Source organism: Nycticebus coucang, chromosome 20, assembly GCF_027406575.1.
Source record: "Nycticebus coucang isolate mNycCou1 chromosome 20, mNycCou1.pri, whole genome shotgun sequence".
In the NCBI taxonomy this organism is placed as follows: domain Eukaryota; kingdom Metazoa; phylum Chordata; class Mammalia; order Primates; family Lorisidae; genus Nycticebus; species Nycticebus coucang.
The window spans coordinates 64,725,206-64,751,909 of NC_069799.1; the positions used below are offsets into that span (position 1 = coordinate 64,725,206).

General features: G+C 46.7%; 1 protein-coding gene across 5 annotated transcripts in view; it reads left to right on the forward strand.

Moving 5' to 3' along the window:
• The first annotated feature begins 236 nt into the window (after positions 1-236).
• Positions 237-26,704, forward strand: part of PRKCQ (protein kinase C theta) — a 96,830-nt gene continuing 70,362 nt past the window's right edge. Inside the window, exon 1 of one of the 5 annotated variants that reach the window (XM_053572957.1) lies at positions 237-352. In XM_053572957.1, the coding sequence (XP_053428932.1) occupies positions 251-352 (102 nt within the window). In that variant the 5' untranslated portion in view covers positions 237-250. Of the gene's footprint in view, positions 353-390; positions 585-634; positions 837-24,357; positions 24,547-26,704 lie in introns of those variants that run through there. The other 4 variants (XM_053572959.1, XM_053572960.1, XM_053572955.1 and 1 more) reach the window with 4 other exon arrangements.

The following is a 26,704-nucleotide window of genomic DNA, read 5'->3' on the forward strand; positions in this document are numbered from 1 at the left end:
CGGCTTAATGTGGCTTAGCAAGAGTGTGCTAATGGCTCTGTGTCATCACTGAGACAGACCCATCTGTAACAGTATTTGTAGCCAAACATAAATTTTCTAAACCAAACACAAAGTTCATTGTATACAGTCTAGGAAAAACCACCCCAATTATCTTCAGCACGTTAGCATCGCCGGCAAGGCGCGGAGAGCCCTGGGGACGCCCGCCTGGGACAGCGCCGCCCTGCAGCGTCAAGCAGCTCGACTTTGGAAAATGTGTCAAACATCAGCGCGGATACAGAGAATCAAAATACCACCTAAGAGGCGACCTAGAAACGATTATACTCAGGACAGAGTTGGGCCCAGACTTCCTTGGGTAGGTAATTTTTTAAAAAAATAACAATGTGGACAAGTCCCTTCTGGTGAAAACGCACGCAGTGGCTTCTACCGAGTGACCTCCCCCCTCCCCGCGGGAGCATCATTTTCGGTTCCCAGTTCGTTGGGTGGCACACAGGCGACCAGCGGTCTGTCGCCGCCGTTCCGGGCGCTCAGCATGCGGCGCCCTCCGGGGCCGTCCCGCGCTCGCCCACCGCAGCCTCCGAGTCCGGGTAAGGAGCGGGGACGGGGGAGGAGACAGCGCGCCCGAGGGGAGGGCAGACGGAGCTCTGCGCGCGGCCGGGGCGCGGCTGAGCGGAGCGCACGTCCTCGGCGGGGGTCCCGGGTCCCCTGGGGCCGCGGGCCCCGCGGGGAGGGTGGCGAGCGCCCCCCTGGCCAGCGCCGCCCGCGGGGCGCACCCTCCGCGCGCCGGGCCCCGCAGTCCCCGAGCCACCGGAGCAGCAGCGGCGCCGCCATCCGAGCAGGTAGGGCCCCCCGCGCCCCGCGCCCCGCGCCGCCGGCCGGGAGGGAGCCGCCGCCGGGAGGGGCCGGACCGCGGGCAGGAAGGGCCGCCCGGGTCCCCTGGGCGCTGATCCAGGAAGGGGAGCCAGCTGCCGCGGGGAGCAGCGCTGGGGAGGGCATCGGAAAGGGCGCGGGCGCGGGGCCGCCTTCGGGGCTCTCCCCGGTGTGTCCCGGGTGCAGGGCGCGCGGGATGCAGGCGCCTGGGTCGCGTCGGGGCGGCCGGCCTACGGGCCCCCACCTTCCTTCGCCTTTCCCCCTCTCACCCGAACTAAAGAGGGCAGGGGAAAGGAAAAAGGTCAAGGGGAAGTTTTTATATCCTTGGCAAAAACGTGTAAGAAGAGTTTTTCTGGAGATGGCAGCCGGTCCAGAACACCGGCTTGCGGGGAATTCGCCGGAGGGGGCGGCCAGGGCTGCTGCGGTCACCGCCAGAGGAAGCAGGTTCCTGGTCTGGGCCCGAGGGGCGGGTGAAGCAGGTGCCAGAGAGAGAGCGCGCGAGAGCTCCGGGCCCTTGATTTTGTAGCATTGAGTGAGATCGTTTTCCAGCTTTGGGGCCATGTTAACAAAGTGTAGATTGTTCGCTAAAATATCTGCAGCGGATTGGGTTCTTAAGATCTGCAATTGTCAACGGGAGAGTGCCTGTTCCAGCGTGAAGGTGTGGGCGGTGTCCAGGGGCAGGAAGAGAGGCCCAGAGACTGGCTTCGCTGGGAGAGATTCTGGTCATTTCTGCCAGGAGAGCACCCTAGAGCTGCCTTGTCCCCTGGGCCTCTAGCCCCTGTGCTTATAAGAGATTATTCCGTGATGGCAGAAGCTGGGCATGGGTGGGGGGCTGGCTCTTTCCCTGTCACTGGGGAAATGAATCCTGTGTGTCTGGTGCCTGGGTCCTCCAAGTTCTAAGTGCCCTCTGAGGGCGTGTGCCAAGCTGGTGGAGTCGTTTTATGAACCTCCTCCCAGATCTGAGGAGGCCCCCGGCTGTTTCTGTCCACAAAGAAAATTCTAAGGCATGAAAGAAGCAAGAAGTCCCCAGTCAGTTGTTCCCTGGGACACACTGGTCCTTTCCTGGCTGGGAATGCCCAGCCCAGGGCAAGCTCCTGTCCCCACCCCGCCAGGCACCCAGCTTACCAATCACCATCTTTATCTCCCTCCTAACTCCTCTTTGGGTAACTCTTGTGAAATGGCAGGCCTGCTCAAGCTTTCTCCTTCTGAAATTGCTGTGTCTAGTGGGAAGAAGGGTGATATTTACCGGTTTGGTTGCAAATTACTTTTGAAGTTTATGCACAGCTGTTTAAAATCCCTCAGAGATGAGTACCATTGTTTGATGCAGGTGTCCACGGCCGGAAAGAGCTTGTTAGTCCCTTTCTTCTGCTGATTGAATGCACCATATTTAATAGGAAGGTCTCTAGAACCCGCCAAGCCTTAGCGGCAAGGCTCCTGAAAGCTCTCCATTTCATCTGAATTAAATACCTTTGTTCTTTGTTTTCTTTTCTCTCATGAACGTTTATTTCTGATTTGAAGAGCAGCCCATGTGGCATCACCAGCCTTTGTTTCACCTGCTTTCTCCACTTTTAAAATGTAAGCACCCGGGGAAAACTCTTGTCACCCTCCATGCTGTCACTTTCGTTTCTGCCACCGACTTGTGCTGTGGTGGCTCAGGATAACAGGTATTGCGTGGGCAAACTTTTACCTCCGTTCTACAACTTCACCTTCTTCTACAACAGAACTCTCTCACTGCATCTGCGCTGGGTAGGCCAGGCGTCCCTGCGAGGAGCTTAGCGTGTTTTCCTGTCTCCCTTCTCTTCTGGTATTCCAGGGATATTGTGCCCTTATCCACACCTCCGCTCTTTCTGTAACCCCCTTCACAGCCCTTGGGCCATTGGTCATTCCTGTAAAGGGTTCTCATTCCATTGTAACATTCTTTCTCTTCTGTAGAAAAGATTAAATTCTTCCGTCTAATGAGTCAGATGTTTTAACTAAAATGCCTGTGGGTTGGGCCCAGAATTGTCTTTCCAGACCGTGGGTTTATGGCACGAATCTGTAACTTCAGAGGCTCAGGAGTAACTCCACCAAGTCTCCTTACAGTACAGTGTGGAGTCGTAGCACATTTGCCTTTCTTTAAACGAGGGATCAGAATTATTGCTTCCCCTCCAATGCATTTGATGCTCTAGAATTACTGGCTATGCTGTTTGCCCCTAAAATTGTTGCTGATAAATATTAGTCTAAAGTGATAGTTTGTTACACAAGGATATATTTGATTTCAGCTGAGCTCCTTTTTACAGAGTTTAATCTTTTCTTTTTAAGCATAAGTTCTCCTAAATTATTTAAAATCATAGAGTTATATGATGAAAAATCCCAGAAACACAGAGGCATCATATAATGCATCGTAATTCCTTATGTGTATGTTTTACAAATATGTGTGTGTGTAAAATGTTATATATATGTGTATGTCTGTGTATATATGTGTGTGTCTGTCTTCTCTGTGTTATGTACACACACATACACATACAAGATGTATGTCAAATTTGTGTGCCCTTTAAAATAGTATACAATTTAAAATTGCACACAAGCTTTATGGACACTCTGTATGTATATGTGTATGTGTGTGTGTGTGTGTGTGTGTGTGTGTGCATAAAATATTTTTGCCCAAAATCAAATCTGTAATTGAAAGTGGGAAAATTAATTTTGTGGTGACATCCACAGCATTAAGCACATTCTGTTTGTTTCTGTCCGTTAAAACCTTGAGTATCTCATTCCTAAGCAGCAGTACACACAGCTTGGCTCTGCGGTACCTATCCCAGTAAGGATGCAGAAATCCTGAGAAACTCACAGAAAACATGATGCCGGAGCAGAAGGATGAATTAAAAGGTGTTTCCTTACAATCATGGGAAGATCTTTCATTATTTTAACATACCAAGCACGTACACAAGGCCAAATGCTGACTGCTCTCTCATCTAACCATGTGCCTGGGGCCCAAGGAGACACAGAGCTCTCCTGAGTCCAGGATGAAGCTTATGTCTGGGATTAAATTAGATATTTACAGTTTCCCATTTTAGCAGCATGTCTACCTACAGGCTGCTAAAGGTTGACGTAGCCTCTGAGTTAAGCCAATACTGTTACTGATAATACTAATCAGAGCTGGCAAAAGCAGTGGAAAAGGGTGGTCAGCCATTATTATCTATGATTTATTTATTGCTCAATATTATACACAGAATTGTGTTTATATTTGACAAACATTGCTACCTTGCTTAATCTCCACAGACCCTTTATAAACCCGATACTATTATTATTATTCTCAATTTTCAGATGAGGAAACTGAGGCACGATGGGTTGGTTGACTTGTCCATGCCTCATGATTGGTGAAGTGAGAGTGAGGTTTGCTCAACCTTCCACATTTCTTTAACCATGAAGCACTTGCTTTAATCCACAGTCCCAGATGACTCATCAATTAATTTTTTTATTTCAGAATTTGAAATAAAATTCTAAAATAAAAATTTTATTAATAAAATTGATTTATTATTTATTATGTTGTTATTAAATAACATATTATTTATCAATAAAATGTTATTAACAAAATAAAAATTAATAATTTTTTTATTTCAGAATTTGACATTTTATTTATATCAGCATCTGACCTTGTATACGTGCTTGGTGTGTTAAAATAATGAAAAAATCTTCCCATCATTGTAAGGAAACACCTTTTAATTCATCTTCTGGTTTGGCAACATGTTTTCTATGAATTTCTTGGGATTTCTGCATTGTTACTGGGCTAGGTACTGCAGAGTCAATAAAATGCTCACAATGTAAAATTTACCATGTTAGCCATTGTTAGGGGTACAGTTAGTGGCACTGAGTCCGTCCTCATTGTTTTACAACCATCACCATCGACCCTCACAGAGCTCTGCTCACCTGTAAAACTGAAACTCTGTCCCCGGGAAACACTAACTTATCTCCAATCCCCCCCTGCCCCACCTCCAGCAACCACCACTCTACTTCCCGGCTCTGTGACTCTGACTACTGTAAATCCTCACATAAGGAATCATGGAATCATACAGTATCTGACCTTTTGTGACTGGATTTACTTCCCTTGGTATAATGTTTTCAGGATTCATTCACGTTACAGCATGTGGTGGGATTTCCTTCCTCTTTAAGACCAAATAATACCCCACTGTATGGACGTACCACAGTTTGCTTACCCTCCATCTGCCAGGAGCCACATGGCTGCTTCCATGTTTTGACTATTGTAATGCTACTGTGAAGATGGATGTGCAAATACTTGTTCAAATCCTGCTTTCAGCTCATTTGAGTATATAGTCAAAAGGAATTGCTATATTACAGGGTGACTCTATGTTTAATTTTTTGAGGACCTGCTGTGCTGATTTTCACGGCAGCTGAACCATTGGACATCCCCACCAACAGTGCACATGGGTTCCAGTTACTCCACATCCTCACCACACTTGCTATTTTTTTGTCTTTTTGACAGTAGCCCTTCTAATAGGTGTGAGATGTTAACCACTTAACTCTATTCCAAATCCTTTGGAGCCTGATGTCAGGGACCCCATGGGCTGATGCTACTTCTGAATTGGTTGTTTTCCCCCATCTCAGCTTGTGCTTTTATGCTTTTTGTAGAGCAGAATCATTGGGGGCCTATGACTCACACAGTCCATGAAGGACTAGGGAATCCAGGGACAGGAGCGCCCCCAAAAGACAAACAAAAGGTCCCTGTAGGTAAGGGTGTGCCTGCCTCCAGGAAGGACCTTGTGGTTCAGAATTGGACAGTTGTCAGGATGGGATCAGTGTTAATCATCTTGAGTGTGCAGGATGCTTTATGGGAGGTGAGTTACAGGTTAGTTATGTTGTGTTTGGAACCAGAACAGGACAAACTGTGGGAGATAAGAGGAAATTATAATGAAGCAGGATGGAGTCACGAGGTATTTGTGTTCTGTGTCAGTTTCTAATGTTACAAATGTACTTTATATATTCTTTCCTTCCTGACTCCGTCCTTCTCGAGCATGGAACTCTGTGAGGGTGGCACTGTGTCCCCAATCACTGCGTCCCCAGTCGCTGCCTGCCTCATCCTAGGTTCTTAATAAATATGGCTGTTACGTACATAATAATATGGCAGAATGTGTCCTGTTATAATAGGACACACGTGGGGTGAAGCCTGAGCACGGGCATTTGGGAGATCTGAGCAGATGTCAGCAGACAGAACTCCACTGAGACCTGAGGGCACAGCCAGGCGGGGATTCCAGGGTGTGGAAACTGCTTGTAGAATGGCCAGCCACACCTGAGCGCAGCCTCCAGCACCATCTACTCTGAGCCTCGCTGGTGAGTGGAAGTGAGAGAGAAAGCTCACGAGCTCCGGTTTCCACCTCTGCTTTCCTCGCTAATTTGCTGTATGATCTTAATCAATGAATCAATCACCTCCTCAGAGCCTCATCCTCCCTGTTTGTGAAATGAGGAAAACAACAGTCTCCAATAGCTGTGGTGGTTTGAGAAATAGTGAGTGTGGGGTGCGTGTGCTGTTTGTCATTTCTGGGTGAAGCCAGATTGCGCAGGGCTGTGCACAGCATACCCCTACAACTCATCCTCCAGATGCAGATGTTTCCGAGAGCGAAAGGGGACATTACTGATAACAAAACTGGGAAAACAGCCATAATCCCAGATTGTCCTGGGCAAATGGCCCTGTAGAACCACCTTACTTTTAAGTGAGACAGAATTTGGTCCTCTTTTAAGAACAGGAGGAACTCCTAATGGTTTTCCTACCAATGTCAGCGTTATCTTCACACTTCCAAGAGTTGCTGTCCCTGACTGTGAATTCACAGCCCCTAGCGGACTTTGCAGACTCCCCACACCTTGGCAGCCGTCTACTCACTGGACACCTAAATTAGCATCTCACAGTGTGAGCAGCGCAGAGGGCTGGAGACAGGGAGGAGAGCGGAGAGGGCTATTCCTCACACTTCTAGTTAAAGAACAAAGATGCTAAGAATACACTTTCTTTCTTTTTTAATATATATATGCCTGTAATGCCTAAGGGACTGGGTGGCAAGTGTTAGTAGAAAAAAATCTCAATCTGATAGTTTGTATGTTTGCAGAAGCAGAATTGGTATCATCCTAGAAGTTTCATCTGTGAGCAAAAATTCCTCATAGAGCACCCCATCTATTGGGAAGACTAAGAGTAAACCAAGGAGGGCAATATAGTAACATGGACTGACCGGTCACAGTAGCCAATGTCCTGCTTTACATAGATGACCTCATAGATGCTTTGGGAATATGTGCAAGGAAACCACATCCTAATTGAGAGGGTCCAGAAAAGCATCCCAGGGACATGGGATACCTAAGGTGGGTACTGAAAATATACAGGAATTGGCCCAAGGATGGAGGGGTTCAGAGTGAGCAAGGTGAGTCTCTCATGAGAGAAGCTGAAATCTCTTTCTTGCAGTTTGGGGGGAGACTCATCTCCTCTGTCTGCTCAGTGCTTTTAGGACAGTAGGTGTCAAAGTTTTCCATTCTGGCTTCACTTACATGTTCTAGCTATACAAAAACAGGCCTCCTGCACAGCATTTTTCAAACTGCAGGACAGTCCATTTGTGAGTTAGGACACTATTTGGGGGACAGTGACAGGTGTGTCTTTAAAAATGGAACAGAATAGAACAGAAAATACTAGAGTGTATTTTATATAGTAAGGGTGTCTATTTCATGGACTTGTGTAGCTTCTAGTTTAAGACATAATAAATCTGTTTCTTACCTTACCCACAAGCTGGGTAAAAGAATGATATAGAAAATTCAATGCCACCATTATGTAATTGGTGTAATTTACATACTGGTGGCATTTAGTTTTCTGTATCATTCTTTTAAGTCCTAGAATCACATAAGCTGAGGGCTGGAAGGAAGGAGAAATGAGAAGGGAAGTGGCATTTGCTGGCCATGCCCTGTGCCACGTGTCCAGATACAGGGAATCGGTTACTCAGAAAGCCCACATGTGGGTGGGTCACACACAGTCAACAGAGGACACAGCTGGGTTGTAAGGTAAGAAACTTGATCAAGGGTCATGCCACAAATGACAAGCATTGAATCCCAGTCTCTCGGCTCTTAATTTAATATTGTTTTATGCCTCCATGGGTTATATTTCCAAAGTTTGTTAATCAGTTGGCTGTTTGCAGAAGACATTTTCTCAGGGGAAGTGTGTTATTACCGTATCATTCATTTGTTAGGAAGAGTAGGAACTCTGAGACCCCCACCCCCATCAACTTTATAGAGAACTACGTAAGTTAGGAAGAAATCGTTTGTATTATACAGGCCAAAGATCTTCCAGCATAATATAACAAAGATAAAACACGGCCACTCCTCCCTCCACTGTGAAGGAACACATGTGATGTGAAAAGATGCACTTGTTTTGTAAATCTGGGGTCATTGCCAAGTCCGGCTGTCTGCTTCATCCCGTGTCTGTACACAGCTGATGAGCTCTGCTGGGGAAAAGTGTGTGACTCCACAAATTAATGACATGGTAGTTCTGTGATGCCACAGGCTCCCCAGTATCCCCAATCTCGGACACTTCCCGGGCCTTTGTTCTTTTCACACCACAGCCACTCACTCAGCCATCACAGCGAGAGCATCCGCCCTCTCACCCTTCCCTCCTTTCACGAGGGAAGGGACACCTCACCCCCCATCCAGCATCCATCTTGCCTCAGGGCCTGGACCTCGTTTCTCCCTCGATCCTGGGGATCTCACTCATTCCCTCCAGCGTCTCCCCCTCACCTGCCTTTTCTTTCTCCCCTCACCGCTGACCCGTCCTCACTACATTCAATGTGCTTGCAGCCCTTCCTTCTGTGGACAACAAGCGTCCTCCTGTGCCCGCCTCCAGCCACTTCCTTCTCTCTCTGTCTCTCATCTTCACAATATGGTTCCTCAAATTGTCCTCTGTCTGGCTGCCTCCGATCCTCCCACCACAGACCTGGGACCACAGACACCTGGCCAACCTCCACTACCCCTCACAGGCGGCCACACGTCCATGGCTGATGGCCACTGATCTCTGGCCTGTCTGCCTTGGCGTCAGCTCTGCCAGGAGTGTCTCCTCCCTCCCGTGTCCCTGGCTTCCTGCCTCTCTGTGCAAGCTCCCCTTCTCATCAGCCTGAATGGTGGCTGTCCCTCAAATTTGTCACCCCGTAGGCACCCACATCTCTTGCTCTCCTCCGTGGCTGTCTCCTTCCTGGGCACAACCTGTCACTGACAGATGCCCGCTAGTCCTTTTCCTGCACTGCGGATGCCACATGACCCTCCTCCTCCCACATGACTCCCCTCCTGCTCTTGTCTGTACCTGGCACCACCATCACCTGCTGTACACCCTGAAATCTGCCTTTCTTTCCTTGGTTCCTTATCCTCAGCCTCCACAGCTCATCCCAGACTGATTTGGGGGTTCACCCTCAATATCCCCTTGTTCTCTCCATGTTGTTCATCCCCGGCACTGCTACTCTGCTGGCAGGCCACCACACTTCTCTCTGGATCAGCACCAGAACGTCCCTACTAACCGGGTTGCACTGGATGGTCCTCTAAGCTGCAGCCAGAAGGATCCTTCTAGAACCTTCTGTATTAAGTTCCCCAGCCCTGCCCAGTGCTGTCAGGATAAGTCCAGAGTCCTTAGCAAGGACTAGAAGGTCTGATCTGTCCTCCCCAGTCTTGTCTCCTCCTCCCTGACTCTGCCCCATCACCCCCTTCACGGCTAATTCCCACTTACCTTCAGTCTCCACCTGAGATACCGTGTTCTCTGGAAAGCTTTTCTGATCCTCCAGCCTGGGATTTAGTTCCCTGCCAGTGTTCTGAAAGCACTTAGGAGATCACCAAGGGCTTAGCACAGCGTCTGTCCCAACGGGACCAGAAAATAAATGGGAAACTGTATTTCCACCGTGCATTTACTTTCAGTCTCCCCAGCCCACGGGTAGAATCTGAGTGCTCTCTTCTTCCTTATAGTGCCCCCGCATCAGCACCGTCCCTGACCACAGCAGGTGCATGGTAGATTCTAGTGAAATAAATAAATGCATCATGACTCTCGGAGGCTTTGATGCCTGAGGGCCTGGGCGCCCAGTGTTGGAGGAAAGAATCCCGACCTGGTGATTTAAGTGTCTGCACCAACAGAATGATTATCGTCCTGGAAGTGTTTGCCTGGTGGCCTCTGGAATTAAGTAGATGAATTCTACTAGAAACAGAGTTGAAGGTGATATGAAATGTTTAAAAATTCTGGGAAATGCCTTAATGTAAGTAAAAGGCGGCACCTCCCTAGCCAGGATGTGTTTCCCTCCTTCATCACCCCCGTGGGGTCTCCCTTTGAAGACCATTATGATGCCAATAATAACATAAAAAACAAGAATTAAGAATCATCAGAAAATAAAGGTAATATTAAAATATTCTAAAATATCCTACAAGTAAAAGAAAGAGTCGGTAAGGAAATGCAAAATGCAGATGTACTGAGAACTCAGAAGCTATTTTAATAAAGATAAAATACGAAAGGATAAGAGGGGAAATATCTTTTTAATTAAATAAGACATGGCAAGTATTCTTTAGAACAAAATCCCAATTATTATTATTATTATTTTTTTTTTTTTTTTGTAGAGACACTTTATGGCCCTCGGTAGAGTGCTGTGCCCTCACACAGCTCACAGCAACCTCCAACTCCTGGGCTTAAGCAATTCTCTTGCCTCAGCCTCCCGAGTAGCTGGGACTACAGGCGCCCACCACAACGCCCGGCTATTTTTTGGTTGCAGTTTGGCCAGGGCCGGGCTTGAACCCGCCACCCTTGGCATATGGGGCCGGCGCCTTACCGACTGAGCCACAGGCACCACCCCCCAATTATTTTTTTTTTTTTTTGAGACAGAATCTTACTATGTCGCCCTCGGTAGAGTGCTGTGGCATCACAGCTCACAGCAACCTCAAACTCTTGGGCTTAAGCGATTCTCTTGCTTCAGCCTCCCAAGTAGCTGGGACTACAAGGCGCCTGCCACAACGCCCGGCCATGTTTGGTTGTAGTTGTCATTGTTGTTTACCAGGCCCGGGCTGGGTTCGAACCCCCCAGCCTCGGTGTATGTGGCTGGCACCATAACCACTGTGCTACGGGTGCCGAGCCAAAATCACAATTATTTTAAAAGTCATTAAAGCAGTTAAGAGTAATAAAAATCAAAAAGTAAAAGACTAATGTCAAGAATAACAGGAATATGCCGCAGAGAAGATGAGCAAAAGCATTTGTACACGCGCAGATATTGTTTTAAAGAGTAATGAATAAAAATGAAAATATTTAGGGGGACGCACTTCAAGGTAGAATAACCCCAAGTATGAAACCAAAGAACAAAATAATCTTTAAAGAAGATTAAAAATAAATCCCCACACTAATACAATCAAAAGGGCCCTGGTATTTATGGGCTCCTAACGACAGCTAAGCCTCAGCTAAGACAATGTTAAAACTGGTGCTTGGGTTTCTGGCTTGTGCTACAAAGGGCAGTGGTAACCTCTGTGGGATGTGGGGGTGAGGAGAATGCACTGACTTCACTGTGACATTGCCCTTCTGGGAAGTGCAGGCACAGGGTCACAGCAGGGTAGGCAGGAGATTTATGCTGTTCTCTGCCTGCAGAAATAGGGGCATGCTCCTGACTGGCTAAGCCTGGCATCTTCTACATTCCAGCCCGCTTGGCGTCTTCCTTCACCCTACTGGTGGGTCCTTAAGTGCCAAGCATGTTCGTGGGGACCTCTTCCCCCCAGTCTACGGTGCTCCAGGTGCTGTCCAATGAGAACAGCAGCAGCAGCCCCCACAGTCCACACGCAGACCTCCTGCCCTGCACACCATCCAGGGAGCCTTGGCACCCCATTTCCTAGACAGTGCAAGGGCAGGTCCCCTCCTGCACCCGGATGTGAACTCACACCTGCCTGTCCTCTAAATGTAGGCCCACCTGTTGCTTTTCTTGTTACCATCAGGTCCTGGAGGGATATGACCATTGTGGCGACCTCATAGTCTGGGCACTGGTCCCAAGACAAAGGTCCCACCTACACCCAGCGTCCACAACTCAGCAAAGCATGCCTGGGGAAATTTTTGCTTTCCTTTCTGTTCATGGAGATCTCTTCTCAACGTGATTCCTTTTACCTATTCGTGAAGTCTCCCTTCAAACAGAACAGTACTTGTCCCTACCACATACGAGGTCTGACAATTAAGTTCGCAGTTAAACTCATCCTAGAAAAAGTGCTTTGAAGGGTTGTCTAGGTGCAGGCATCAGTGCACAGCTTCCCAAGGGGAGCACTTAGAAGGTGACCATAGTGATGTTCAGCAATCAGGTGTGTAGCTCTTTTTCTAGGATGAGTTCTCAAATTTAATTGGCTATTTTTTTTAGTGTCCTACTGTGTTAGACCTTTTCTGAGTCATTGTAACATGCTGACTGTCTTCTGGGCTTCCAGTGTTCCTGGGGACTTCTGCCTTCTGTCCGTCTCATTACTAGAGCTCTGTAAGGTGGTTTTAATTCATTTGTGAAGCTTGCCTACGATTGCATACCCAGTCTTCTCTTTCTTTAACTCTACACAGAGCTCAGACTGTACCTTGAGTTGAGGACGCTCAGGAGGCCACCTGGAGCCAGGGAGTGTTTTTTGTCTGCCTCCAGTAGCCCACATGAAGATTTCTAAGCATGACTGTGATATTTTCAGGGCCCGATCATTAGTGTTAGGAGCCCAAAGCACTCTGATTTTTGTTCATATTCTCAAGGTGAGTTTTAAGGGTGATATCCAAGAAGTGGTGATCAGGGCCAAGTCCACGGAAACCCTTGGATTTGTTGACTTCTGTGGGGCAATGTATGCCTTGTCTGTTGAGTGCTTCCCCTCCCAGAGCCCCTCCAACCCACTGCCCTTCTGTTTCCTAATAGCAGTCAGGGGCAAGTGATCATTGGCATACAGAGTGTTAAGAACCTATTAGATTGTCCCTTGCAGGAGAAGAGGGAAGAGGGGCTAAGGAATAAGGCTCTGTCATTCCCCCTGCTTGGTCTTGCTCTGCTGGGTCATGCCAATCTTCCCAAGCTGTGCAACAGGGAGGGCAGACAGAAAAATCCCAGAAATGGAAGTTAGGAGCCAAGATTCTGATCCATTTTTGCCACATTGTCCATAAAATGAATGAGCTGATGAGGAGGTCTCAGGGATCCGGGGTCCTGCCTGAGCCTCACACCCTGCAGCTCTTCCTCAGGGGTCCTGGTGGCACCCAGAGGTTCTAGCCAGTCTAGGATTCTACCTGCACACCTGGTGCGGGAGCAAAGTAGATAAGTTTCAAGGCCCCCTGTCGTGGATGGGGGCCTGTCACAGCCGTGGGCTGATGGCTTTTATGCATTGTGTAACCATGAGTGGTGTGTGTACCCCCTCACCAAAAAACTGAAGGGAGGTTACCCAAACTCGGAAGTCACTCACCTACCATTAGTTTTGATTTGGGTAATTAAACTTAATATCATAACAACAACAACAACAACAAAACATCACCCCTTCTACTGTGTTGGTGGTGACGGTAGAACCAGCAAGGTTCTAACAACCAAGTTTCTCCACAAAGGAAAACCTGATTTGCTCAGTGGGATTTATTTCTGGAAAATCAGATAATGATGAATAAGAAACAGATGGAATCTTTTCTCCTCTGAGAATAGGAATTCATTTAATTCTTCTGTGTTAGTCACTGAAAATGAAAAACAAATTAGCATACATTTTACTCGGGACATAGTGAGGCGGTACAGAGGGAAATTTTGACAGTAACTATAAGGAAACTCTTCCATAAGAAGAATCTGAATTATTCCACTTCTTGGATATAACCAAGCCACTCCTAGATGATTATATTTTTTTAAATGAATGTTGGTGGGAATAATTCAGAGAGAAGTAACTTGCATAATTCCATGTTCTAAAGCAGAGACAGCTTAAGTGTTTGCCAAAGGGGCTGCCTAAGATTCTTTAACCTTTTTCCTTCCATTTCAGTAAAAAGGATTTTTTTTTTTTTAAGAAGGATCTTACTAGGACTCTTTCCTAGTTCCTGGGTGTTGAGATTTCTTAATATTTAAAGTATACTCAAGATCTGTGACTAAAAGTACTTTAGGAGACTAACACATCTGATCAGGAAGAAAAGGCCTTTTTTTACTCGTTAAAATAAAATAAATGTAACTCATTGGACCAAAAAAGGCTAATATTGCTACACATAAATTAGCACATCATTTTAGAAATTAATGAAGTCAAACTCATCCATTAGCAGTTTCCCAGAGAGAAATGTCAGCCCATAGCATCAGGCTTGAATTCTGTTATTTCAGTAGAAACGAGAGTGAGAAAGAGCAAAGCCCTTGTCTTTGGAGAACAGCCTTGCGGTGTTCAGAACAGAGAGAATACATGCTTATAGAAATATAACAAGTCAGGTGGCGCCTGTGGCTCAAAGGGGTAGGGTGCCAGCCCCACATGCCAGAGGTGGCGGGTTCAAACCCAGCCCTGGCCAAAAACTGCAATATATATATTTTTTTTTTCTAGAAAAATATAGATATTTTCTTATGGGGAAAATAGTCTAGTCCTCTGAGTCTAAATTAGTAGACCCAGGGAGAGATGACACCACTTATCCTCATAGTGTCCTATCTTGAGACGCTCGGCCATACAGCTCCAGAGGCAGTGTGTGGAGAGTCACCAAACCGTCTGCAGGTTCAGAAACCAAAACACTTGCTTGAATGTCCACAAACTACCCCCAGGAAAATACCAGCTGAATTCCAGGGAATTTTCATCCACAGGGTACATTTTCTTAGTCATTTGGAAGATAGAATCAGGGGATTACATTTTCTAAAACCCCCTTTTTAAAAAGCTAAGCCCTAATCAGTTAAGTGTGACGAAGGCTTGAAATGGGATTTGGCAGCAAGTAATTAAGGGTGAAATGCGAGTTGGTGAGCAAGGACGGTGGACCCGTACGGACATCGTCAGGGGCATGCTTCATTATTCATGTGACGTGTGTTTATTTGACTTAGAGTGTTGCTCTGAGTGTCAATTGCATCTGTGAACTAAACTGCCCCCAAACTCAGTGGCTTCAAACAGCGCCATTGTATTTGCCCTTGTTTCTGTGGGTCAGGGATTTGGGCCGGCTCTGGCTGGGCAGTCCTGGTCCTCATGGCATCCCGGGGTGGGGGGGTCTCTGATGAGGGTGCAGATCTGAGGTGGGGTCCCTCAGTGGAAGGCTGGGATTTCAAACACACACTCTCTCACACACAAACTCACACACACACACACAGTCTCTCTACCTCTTTCCCCCTGTGTGGTTTCTTTGGATCTATTTTCACAATGATTAGACCCTAAGAGCCAGGGTTATGAACACACAAAAACAAAAACTCCAGTCTGTTAAGTAAGGCCCAAGGGAAGTCACACGGCATCACCTCTGCTGAGGTCACAGGCCAGGCCAGATGCAGAACTGGGGCCAGAGAGCACCTGGCTGGGCGTCAGGGCACAGTGGTGTCACAGAAGGGGGCTGTGAGGCAGGACTGGCTGGTGCAACCGTCTTGGGAAAAACGGCTGAGGCTGTGGACAGGCTCATGTTTGCAGACAAGGACCTCATCTGTTTTCTGCTCTCGAGCCTCTGGTGCACTGTTCACGCAGCTGACAGAGGATCTTAGTGAAACCTGAAGTCTTACTGAAGTCTGGCCTTCGTGCTCCACTTTAAAACTCTTGGTGACTCCACACCCCACACACACCCCATCCAGACCCTTGGCGAGGTATGCTGGGCACTTCCTGGCCTGTCTCCTGCCTGCCAGGTTCAGCTCTCTTGAGGCCTTGGGTCCTGGAGCACCTCAGTCCTGGGTCACCGTCATTCATCAGCACAGCTCTGCTCTGAGACCCCACTTCCTCTCCTCTGAGTCCTCACTGCTAAGACCTGAGATGTCACCTCCTCTGTGAAGGCTCCTGTGGGCAGTCTCAGGGTCCTTCCTCCGTGCACGGTGGCACCCTGTGCATATAGCCACCACTGCAAAGAGCCAGGAGCCCCGAGGGCAGGCTCAGCGTCACCACACCCCCATCTGTCCAGTCTTGCGTTGGCCCTTAGCAGAGAGCCCCACAGGGGACCAGTGCTCAGTGTGTAGAGCCTGCGTGTCACCTCAGTGTGGGAACATCACAGCCTGGCAGAGCCCAGGTGGTGGAGAGAGACTAGAACACCCCACACAGGAAGGAGGCAGTGTGAAGGAGACTCAGCACCACAGGGAGCGAGGGCAGGAGGGACAACAGGGGTGGGCTCAGGACTGCCAAGTGGACACGAGAATGCTCTAGAAAAAGCAAAGCCACACAACAATCATAGAAAGTAAAACAGAAAGTCAGATCCGATGTGAGAGAAACCAAGGTGTGGTGTTGTGGGTTGAGAGAGAAGAGGCAGCGAGAAGGTCAAGTGGCCGCGGGTGGGAGGGAGGGAGCCCCCCACTAGGGCGTCCCTGACACCTCCAGACACTGGGTAGAGCTTAGCAGGTGAGCTGCCTGTCACCCAGAAGAGGGGGTGAAGCCGGGGCGAAGCTGCAGCTTCTGAGAGGGACTTGGGACACGGGCCTTGGAGGCCCAGCTGTCACTCCCTGCAGTGACGGGGGTATCTTCACACTGGAGACCCACTGACTGAATGCCTTGAAGGGGAAACTGTGTGTGTGCACCTGAGTCAGTTGACCAGACAGGGAATGTTGTGTTACTGGGGAAGAGGAGGTATCAGCTAAGACCCAACTGAGGAAGACCCACCTGGAAAGATACCAGGGCCAAAATAGCTGCAGAGAAAGTAATCTCGTTGTCAGAAGACAGACCACAACCACTGCCCTCTTGCCTCCAAGTGGATAACAATGCGACTGACATAGATTGAGCCTTTTCTGTCTGCTAGAATGTTCTGACCACTGTACACCCACCCTCATCTTTTGAGGCAGGTCCTCTTGGTAATCCTCATTTTACAGACGAGGAAACTGAGGTTCAACAGCTTAGTCTAAGTCGCAAAACGACAAATGGCAGAGCCGGGATTCAGACTCAGGCAGTGTGAGGCTGGGGTGTGTGTTCTTGACACTCTGCAAAGCTGAGCCTGAGTGTGGTGATGGAGCACATTGATGACTCACTAAAAAAATTACTACCTGACGTTGGTGTTCATTCTGAGAAGCGAGTTTTGAGACTTCCTTCCCTCTTTATATTTGGGTTATTGTTCGGGGCTATTTCCTCATTTTGCCACCCAGCGTCTCACTGATTTTAGTAGCAGTGAAGATGCTCACTCGGGTTCAGCCACACGATCCAGCTGGGAACTCTCCTGAGACCTGGGCAGCTCTCCCCGTCCTCCCCTGGGCATTCTCACTGGGCCCTGGGGCGCTGATTGCTCTATTCAAGCATCTAAAAGTTCCTCTTGGTATTCAGAGAGATTTAGAAAAGGCTGAAAATCTGTACAGAGCTCCTGAAGTTTATCTGTTCGGGGAAAACTCTTAAAGGAGAGAGGAGATGGCCACAGTGGTTTGCTTCAGGCTCCATCCCTGACCCTGCCTCTGGCCCGTCCTCAGTCCTTTCTCTTTCTTCATCACGAGTGTCCATTTCAATCCTTCTTGCTTTTCTTTCTGTTAAAATCAGAAGCCACATTCATTGCTCAATGCATTCCCTTCAACCAGCTGTATTTCAAACCTACAGTTTTGTAAACTAAAAAAAAAGACAGTTTAAGTGAACCTAAAAAATTGTATTTTAAAATCCTGGCCCGTTCTTCCAGACTAATACATTTCAGTTCTCAAACTCTCCTACTTCCCCCTCCAGCTTCCCACTTCACTTTCTTCCGCTTTCCTCCACTGTCATATCTTTGTTTAACAATATACTAAGCAGATTTAAAATGGCATATTCTGTCATATCAACACGCGCGTTAAGTACCGACCACTATTACTTGCAAAGAGCCGTTAAGAAAGTTTCTTTAATTGAGAGTGAGTGAGAAATGTGTGCAGATTAACATTCTTGAGTCATCACTTTGAAGTTTGAACTTCCACTTTATGAGGCTCTTCTGGGGATTAAAAAACTAATATATTCTGTTATCCTGTGAAATGCACTTAAACTATTTTTCTGCATATGCCTTTGTAACTTTTTAATTTGGTCTTTATATACGAATCCATGGTAAGTCACATCAGATCTCTGATCCTTTTTAAGCCCAAAGTTTAGTGTTATGTGACAGGTCTGTGAAGCACAAGATTCAGAAAAGTTCACAAGATTCAGAAAAGTTCACAAGGAACTGTTTCTTATGTCAATAATTTCAAAAGAATAGTTTTGAAGGTTTCAAGAAATCTATACTTTATTGTTTACTTTGGTTTCCCCCCCTCCCAAAAAGTCAGTATCCAATGGATTCTTCATATTTGAATGAAAGAATAATTTTCAGAGACTGAACAATTCATTGAATGTAAGTATTAGCCCTAAAATGAATACATAGAAAACTTGGAATAGCCACTAAGCTACAGAACGGTGGGGAGACAGAGTCTCAGGCAGAAACAAAGGACCCACACCCTCTCTGGTGGCTGTTTAACCTCCTCGTCCTGAAATGGGCCTCCTGCCCACTGCCTGCATCTTTAGAATTTGGGGAGTTGGTTGTAGAGCAGGGAAAGAAGCTATAAAGAACAAGAAAGGACAGAGAAAGTAAACTCTTGGAGTAAACTCCCCAACAAATCAGGGGTGACTGCTATTAGGATGCCACTCCACACCTAATCTCAAAATAAAGGCAGTCCGGATTACAAACACCTGAATTGAAATGCGACTCACTCTTACAAATGGAGGCTATTACAGGTAATAGGTAAATGTACCTGCTCCAACTTACATGCAAGCTCAACTTAAGAACAAACCTACAGAACCTAGCTCATTCACAATCCGGGGACTGCCTGCATGCCGGGAAGTTCTCACCACCCCTTCCTCCATCCAGCACCTGAAATTCTGCCAACTAGAATTTTAAGAAACACAGATCCTCCTAAAAATGCAAGTACTGCTGAGATTTCCTTCATCCCCTAGAGTGGCTTAATGAGTAACAAAGAGAGAAACAGGAATTTTTAAGGAGAAGGGGAAAGCTGGGTTTTATCCAGTCAACAAATGCTTATTGGCGAAACACCTGCCATCTCAGGCATTGTTCTGGGTGCTCAGAACAGAGGGGAGGAAAGAGAGATGGGGCCTCCCCCACTCCATGAAGCCTACTTGCTTTCGGAGGAGATAGTAAGAAAGTAAACACACAAGTCAGAGAAGGCTAGACAATGGCCGGGGGCCATGAAATGCAAAGAGGGTGAAGAACTAAAGAGAATTCTGGAACCTGGCCTGTTTTTAGATTACTAGTTTTTTTTGTTTGTTTGTTCTGTTTTGTTTTTTTCTCGCTGGGGCTGGGTTTGAACCCGCCACCTCCAGTATATGGGGCCTGCACCCTACTCCTTTGAGCCACAGGCACTGCCCAATTATTAAATCTTTTTGTTAATGAAGAGTGAAGGAGAAAAATGTTTTGATATTGTGCTCACCACCATATAACATGGTTAGAGAGAAAAGAGAGTCAACAGGTGGTCTAGAAAAGGCATACTCTTCCTTCACTGGACCCAGATAACACACTGCTGTGTCCTCCAGTCCCCTGTGCGGCTGGGGCCAGGGCTTTTGTTCACCCCTGAATGCCTTTCCAGTACGTGACCAGCACTCAGGAGGTGGCCAAGTGTATTTATTCCTACGTTAATATAGGTATAAACATCTGAGTGTTATAAATTGTGTTCCTTATGAAGATCTATAGCCTGTCTTTTTAAAACTTAGCTTTCTATTAACTGTTGCTGGAATTCAAGGTGGGCAAATGAGCAGGAGGAAGCTGAAGACCTACCCAGTTAATTCCCACTCCTGCAGCCCGGAGGGACTTCCTGTCCTCCTCTTCAGTCCTGCACGTGTCACCTCTGAAGGGAGCCAGGATCACGCACTTGGTGCCCTCTGAGGTTCCACTGGAGAATGGCTAGCTCTAGCATTACCCCCTTCTCTTACACCCTAAGGATAAAGACTGTCTTCGAGGCTTCTCCCCAAATCTTCATAAATAGAGACAAAAGTAGAATTAGACCCCTCAACTTCAACTTTGAAATCTAATTTCTCTTCCTGCATCAGGGAGGCCACAGCTGCCCCGGTGCGTGAACAGATGGCAATATCCAGCAAGCAGTGATTCCCCTAAGACCTGGATGCTCCCCGGGACTGTGTGGGGCACCCCTGCCAGCCCCTCCCAAAGCAGTTTCTCAGATCATCATGTTACACCCGTGATGTTCACTTGCTAAACCATCAGCTTGAGTTATTTACCCTGTATCTTCTTATCTCTGTTTCTGGTTGTATTTTATCTAACTCATCTTTACTTTAGTTGAGCGACAGCTGTGGTTTTGCAAATTAAATCAGTTGTGGGCTTCTGCAAACATCTGCATACATTGCCTCCCAGTGTTTACTAAGCTTTTTTTTTTTTTAACTAGTAGTGTGTGTCCTTGACCAGGTGTGGGGGAAGATTTGTTTTGCTTAAGGTTCTTTTAAACAAATTCAGGACTATTTAGAAGAACGCATTTGAAGAAGGCAAAGCATCTCTAAACACCTCGTGTAACATGTTATCTCTCACCACAGGTGAACTCCCTTCCAAGTTTTGAAGTTTGCATGTAGGAGATCACGTGGTTCAGAAGTCAGGACTTTATACTTTAGGCAAAAAGACTGTTTCATGTTTTAAATAAGGAAGAGTTTTTTTTGTTTTTTGTTTTTAAGGCAGCTCATGTGGCTCATGTAGAAGAGAGAAAAGCAACATGAAAACTCAAGAAGGTCGGAGATCAGAAATGGATTGCAGTACTCCTAGTCACAGAGAGGAAATACCTGAGGGGCTGAAGAGTAGTGATCAAATACAGCAGACAGAGCCAGAAAAAGTCCACGGGCTCGCTGCATAGGTGGGCAGAGGAGCTGGGGACAAACGCAGATGCATCTCCTGATTCCAATGCTTCCAGCTTGGAAGGCTCTGGAGGTGGTGATTCTGCTGAGCGAGGCGAGAGAGGGAGGGACGCACAGGTGCAAGGAACGCGCAGAGTTCCTGCCGTCTTCATTGCGTTTGGAGGGCTAGTGGAGCAGCACCGGGGGGGTCTGTGCAGAGTGGAAAGTACCAGACTGAAGAAAGTGAGCACGTAGTTCAAGAAAGTGTACTTTTCGAGGTTACCACTAAGTAGGGGGTCATAGAAGCCATCAAAATGGGTGAGATTGGCCATAAAGGTTGGGAGAAAAGGGCAGAAAGTGAAAATGTGGCCGTCTTCTAAAAGCAGCAGAACCAACAGAGTAAGGGACAGAGCAGCCACGGAGGTGGAAGGATGGACGGAGGGCAGGCGAGAAGGGAGGGGCGGCGGCCCATGGCGTGTCCAGGAAGCAGACCAGGACCGAGCCCGCGCATCTGGAGATCAGCAAGTCGTCGGTGGCCTTGGAGGGAGTGACGTCAGCAGGGTGGTGGTGGCAGAAGCCAAAGGGCAGAGGGCAGAGGAGCAGATGGAGGGGCAGGAAGCGAAGATGGTTCAGGAAGCTTTGGGTGAAGGAAGGGTGGGAAGGCCACAGCTGCAGGAGAAGCAGCATCAGGTCAGGTGTCATCGGAGGACGGAAAGCATGAATGTGTTTGCAGAGGGGAAAGGGCTGAGATCACAGGAACGACAAGGGGAAAGGAAGGAATAGTTCCGGGATGTGCCCAGGGGTCGGGCCCCATCCACGGGACACTCAGAAGGAGCAGGTGGGCTGGAGATGAGCTAAACCAGGGGAGGAAGCTGAGCCAACTGACCTCTGTGACTCTCGCTTTCTCTTTAAAATGGACTGGTCTGCCCAGGTGGAGAAGGCCAAGCTGTGATTTTGACAATGTAAGGACAAATGTTTAGGAAACAGCCTGTTTCAGAAACAGGAAAGGAAGCAGAGCCGGAATGAGACCAGATAGAAAGCTGAGGTTGCTGCAAATTCAGTAACAAACAAATGCTTATATGACTTGCTGCTTTTTTATTGTGGTAAAAAAAAAAATACATAACATTAAAGTGTAAATGCATTGGCATTAATCACTTCATGTAATTACTTAATTAATGACTCACTTTGCTGTGCAGTCATCAGCACTATTTCCAGAACGGTTTCGTCGCCCCACCCAGCCCGTTCTGCCGTCTTGCCTGTTCCAGGCAGCTCTCACTGCTTGCTGCTTTCTTTAGACTCTCACGCTGTCACCCTGGCTAGAATGCTGTGGTGTCATACTCACAGCAACCTCAGACTCTTGGGCTCAAGCGATCCTCCTGCCCCAGCCTCCTGAGTAGCTGGGACTATAGGCGCCCACCACTACACCTGGCTAGTTTTTCAATTTTTAGTAGAGATGGGTCTCCCATTGCTCAGGCTGGTCCCAAACTCATGAGTTCAGGTGATCCACTCACCTCCGTCTCCCAGAGGACTAGGATTACAGGCGGGAGCCCCTGTGCCTGCCTTATTTGTTGCGTTCAAAGCGTGATTTATAAAATAAGAGAAAGAAAGGAATTGTTCTTACTACCAGGTAATGCTCTATAGAGGAAGCGATCCTTCTTAAACGAGAGGCTACGTTTTAACGTCACCATGTGGTGTCACTTATAAAAGTGACTTATGACTACAATGTTAGAAAATTGATAGAATGCATGATCTTTAAAGTGATTCAAAGTAGTTACAGCTTTCGAGCCCTCCCCCCCCCCAATCCAACTTTGAATTCAGTACCTTGTTTATCTAATACCTACACAACAGTGAACATCTCTTTCCCCCACTCAGATGCTAGCACAGAGTTCCAGTTGGGTAATATTTTTCTGTTCAGCAGTCTGTTCCGGAGGATTGCCTTCTGCCTGAGTATATGTTGCCTGAAACAGAAGTTCCTAAAAATAGCTTGTCCATGCATCATTTAGAAAGATGACGGGGTTACTATTAAGATATGTAAACAAGGGCGGCGCCTGTGGCTCAGTCGGTAAGGCACCAGCCCCATATACCAAGGGTGGCCCGTTCAAACCTGGCCCCGGCCAAACTGCAACCAAAAAATAGCCGGACGTTGTGGCGGGCGCCTGCAGTCCCAGCTGCTCGGGAGGCTGAGGCAGGAGAATCGCTTAAGCCCAGGAGTTGGAGGTTGCTGTGAGCTGTGTGAGGCCACAGCACTCTACTGAGGGCCATAAAGTGAGACTCTGTCTCTACAAAAAAAAAAAAAAAAAAAAAAAAAGATATGTAAACAAACAACCTGTCTGCTTTGTCAGCTTGAGGTGACGTGAACAAACCCTGCTTCTCGAGGGGAGATTCAAATGAGTCCCTCCAGCATTCTTGTTCTTGTTAATGGACATGCTTTTGTCTGCCAATGAAAGTAAATTCCAATGGAAGATTTATATCGAAAGTCATGTCTGTCGTGGTGATCAACTCCCTGACACAATTTCTATTTTCATTTTCTGTAAAAAGGAAAGATTTTGTTTTCATTTTCATTTCATGTCAAGAACTGACAAAATTCCTGCAGTGGGATGAGTGAGATGTCCTATTCCCGTGGCAGTGTGCGGAGGAGTGGCTCAGCAGGTGGCCTCCAGATTTGCAGCTAAGATGGAAACGCTGACCCAGCAGTGTCTGCGTTGTCCGCCAGTCCCCCGACATGGCTGAACCAAGCTCTCAGAAAGGGAATCATTCCCCTCTTGTCTCCCATCCCCACACTCACCTCCCCTCATCCAATTCCATCTGCCCTTAATCCCCAGCTCTGAGCCCCATTTCCCTCCTGAAACCGCAGCTACCCAGTTCTCCCTCTCTCTCTCTCTGGAATTGTGATTCCTTCCCAGATCTGAGTGGCCATTGCTACCAACTAGCCTTTGTGGCTTTGTGTGTTGTCTCCAGTATCCCAAGGCAACGATAATCTTCTTGAAGACAGGGTGTTTTGATTCCTAGAGTCTTGAAATCACACCATTTTACAAACAAAGAAGTTGGACCCCGAGTGGGAGAGTAACTGGCCAAAGGTCACAGATGAATTCAACGAACAGTTGAATTAGTCATTTTCCTGGAACTGCTATTGGGATGGCCTCTTCCTGAATCTGTCTCTGTGTCTGATTTTTGCCGTTTCTATTGCTAACTGGCACCTCTTGCTCTGGAAAGCAAAATTGTATCCATACCAGATAAAATTCCATACTATTAGTTACAGCATAATTTTTAAAATTATAATCATATTTCAGGTCCTGCCTCCCAGAGACATAACCTTGGTTGAAGTTTTAGATGTTCAGAAACTCTCGAGTGAGGCATTTACAAATTTAAAATTTCAGAGAGCCATTTGGCAATAGCTATAAAGACGTGTACGTATCATACTTTTCCTGTATTCTATAGAAACTTTCAGATATGCACCCAAGGAGCTATCTATAAGAACGTTCATAGCAGCATGGTTTATAAACATTTTTATTAAAAAAAGCAAAGAAAAAAATAAAGATTGAACATTAACAGAAGAAGAAATAGATCGTAGTGTACTTACTTCCACAAAATACCGTCAAGCAGTAGTTCTCATAGAATGGCCCAGGGAACCCTGGAGAGCCTCCAGACTTACTGGGAGTTTGCAAGGTCAAAACTAATTCCATGACACTCTTACAGGCTACGTTTTCTTTTCCCTGTCATGCTGTACAGTGGAGTTTTCCAGAGGTTACATGTTCTGAGAGCCACAGACTGACCACAGACACGGACACAGGAATCCAGCTGGTAAGACAGACATTAAAAAACATTGGAAAAATGACAAACATTGCCACTCTTCTAAATTTTTCCACCGTGAAAAATATGACTATTCATCATAAAATACCTTGTCTTTGTTAACCTAGTATGTAATGTTTTTTTTGTTGCATGTAATCAATCAGTAATTGTTTTCAATTTTTCGCAATTCTATTTCCTGCTTTGGCAAATATTGACAGATGTAATCCACATAAACCAAAACTCTTGGGTGTCATCCATAAATTTTAAGAAAACAAAGGAATTCTGAATTCAAAAATTTAATCCCTGTGCTACTGAGCAGCGGACATGAATGAACTGAGAGTTGGTGTATCAAGAATGAATCTTGCAGGGACGGTAAATGGAATTGCAGATATAACCAGTGATTTATTTTGAGTTTTAATGCTAGTGAAATGTACTGTATGCAGCACATACGTATTTTAAGAATACGTAAACATATCACATGTATGAAAATGGTGGGAGTGATAAACTCCACATCCTGCATAGTAAATCTCTTGGTGGACTGGGAGGTGTGAGGGAGATTACAGTAGGTTAGAAGACATTGTAGACTTTAATCCATCAGCTCTGTTTTCTTTTTAAGGCTGCATGTAGATATGACGACATTGATGGAGTTATTTTTTATATTTTTACATGCCTGAAATATTTCATAGTACAATTTTAAAACCATAAACAACTATCTACAACTCAACAGCAACCAAAAAAAAAAAATTTTTAAAAAAATGGGCAAAGGACTTGAAGAGACATTTCTTCTAAAAAGATTTGCAAATATCCAACAAGTTCATGGAAAGACGTTCAACATCACCATTAGAAAAATGCAAATTATAACCACCACGAGCTATTGCCTCATACCCATTAAAATGGCTACATTCGAAAAACACCAGAAAGTAACAAGCATTGGCAAGGACATGGAGGGACGGGCAGCTTTGTGTGCTGCTGCTGGGAATGCAAAATGGCACAGCTGTTCCTCAAAAAATTAAAAATAGAGTGAGCGTGGCATTCAGCAATCCTACCTCTGGGTATATATCCAGGAGAACTCAAAGCAGCATATTTAAGAGGTGTCTGTGCACCTGTGTTCCTCAGCAGGCATCGATGCTCCAGGACACATTCAGTCAAGAACCGACCTGGCCACTTGCAGTCCTTCCATCTCCAGGACCCAGTCCACTGACTCTGTGCACAAGTCGCTGTCCATCACGCACATGACCCCGGGTTTCTTCCGTCTCACATGAGCTCAGTGCCTGCTATTACACTGAACGGAATTGGATAATCTTATTCAGTAAATGAGCGATCAGCCCCCCAGTCCCAGATTATAAAAATGACCATCTACACCTCACACTTCTCACTACTCAATCCCTTGTAGGTCAGAAACGGAAGGGAAATCACAGCTTGTCCTTGTCACTCAGGAAAATGGAGCTGATATGGTCCACTGTGGAGTGAGGTCTTTCCTAGCTTAGGTGAGAAGGAGGTTGGACAGTTGTGGGGTAAATTCCGATTCTGAGAGCAGCGGATGCATCAGACCCACAGGGAAAGACCCAGTTTTCAGCATCCTCATTTGCGATTGTCCCTGGGGGTTAATCGCTGTGCAGTTGTGGAGTTAATCACTACATTGCTTCTGGATGAGCAAATTGGTTCCCCAGTGAACAGTGTGACCAAGTCATTAGAAGAGCAAATAATTCTGATGAAAAATCCAGAGCGATGTTGATTTTGGTGGAAACAAAGTCTTCCTCTGCTTTCCAGGATGGCGGTGGCAGAAATTACGCTCACCAACGATGACTCTGTGGGAATAAGTTTAACTTCCTTCGGATTGATTTTCCCCATGGGTTAAGTTCCCATGGGGGTAGTGGAATTTACTTCACATAATCCTCCGATTCTTCTAACATTTTTTTCCCCAATATTTCTCCCAAAGTTACCCCAAAAGATGCTAATTTTGCTATCATAAGATAAAGAATATCATCAATTCTTACCTGAGAGAGAAAGGGTAATGATAGCCCACTCTGAAGCCTTAGGCAAACCATCTGAACCCTTGTTAGTGCCCAGGGGTGGGAGGCCACATGGCTCCTGCCCACCACGGGAGGCCGGGACCTGCTGCTGCCCGCTCCCCACAATCGCCTTAGTGTAAGCAGCACAAAGCCGGGTC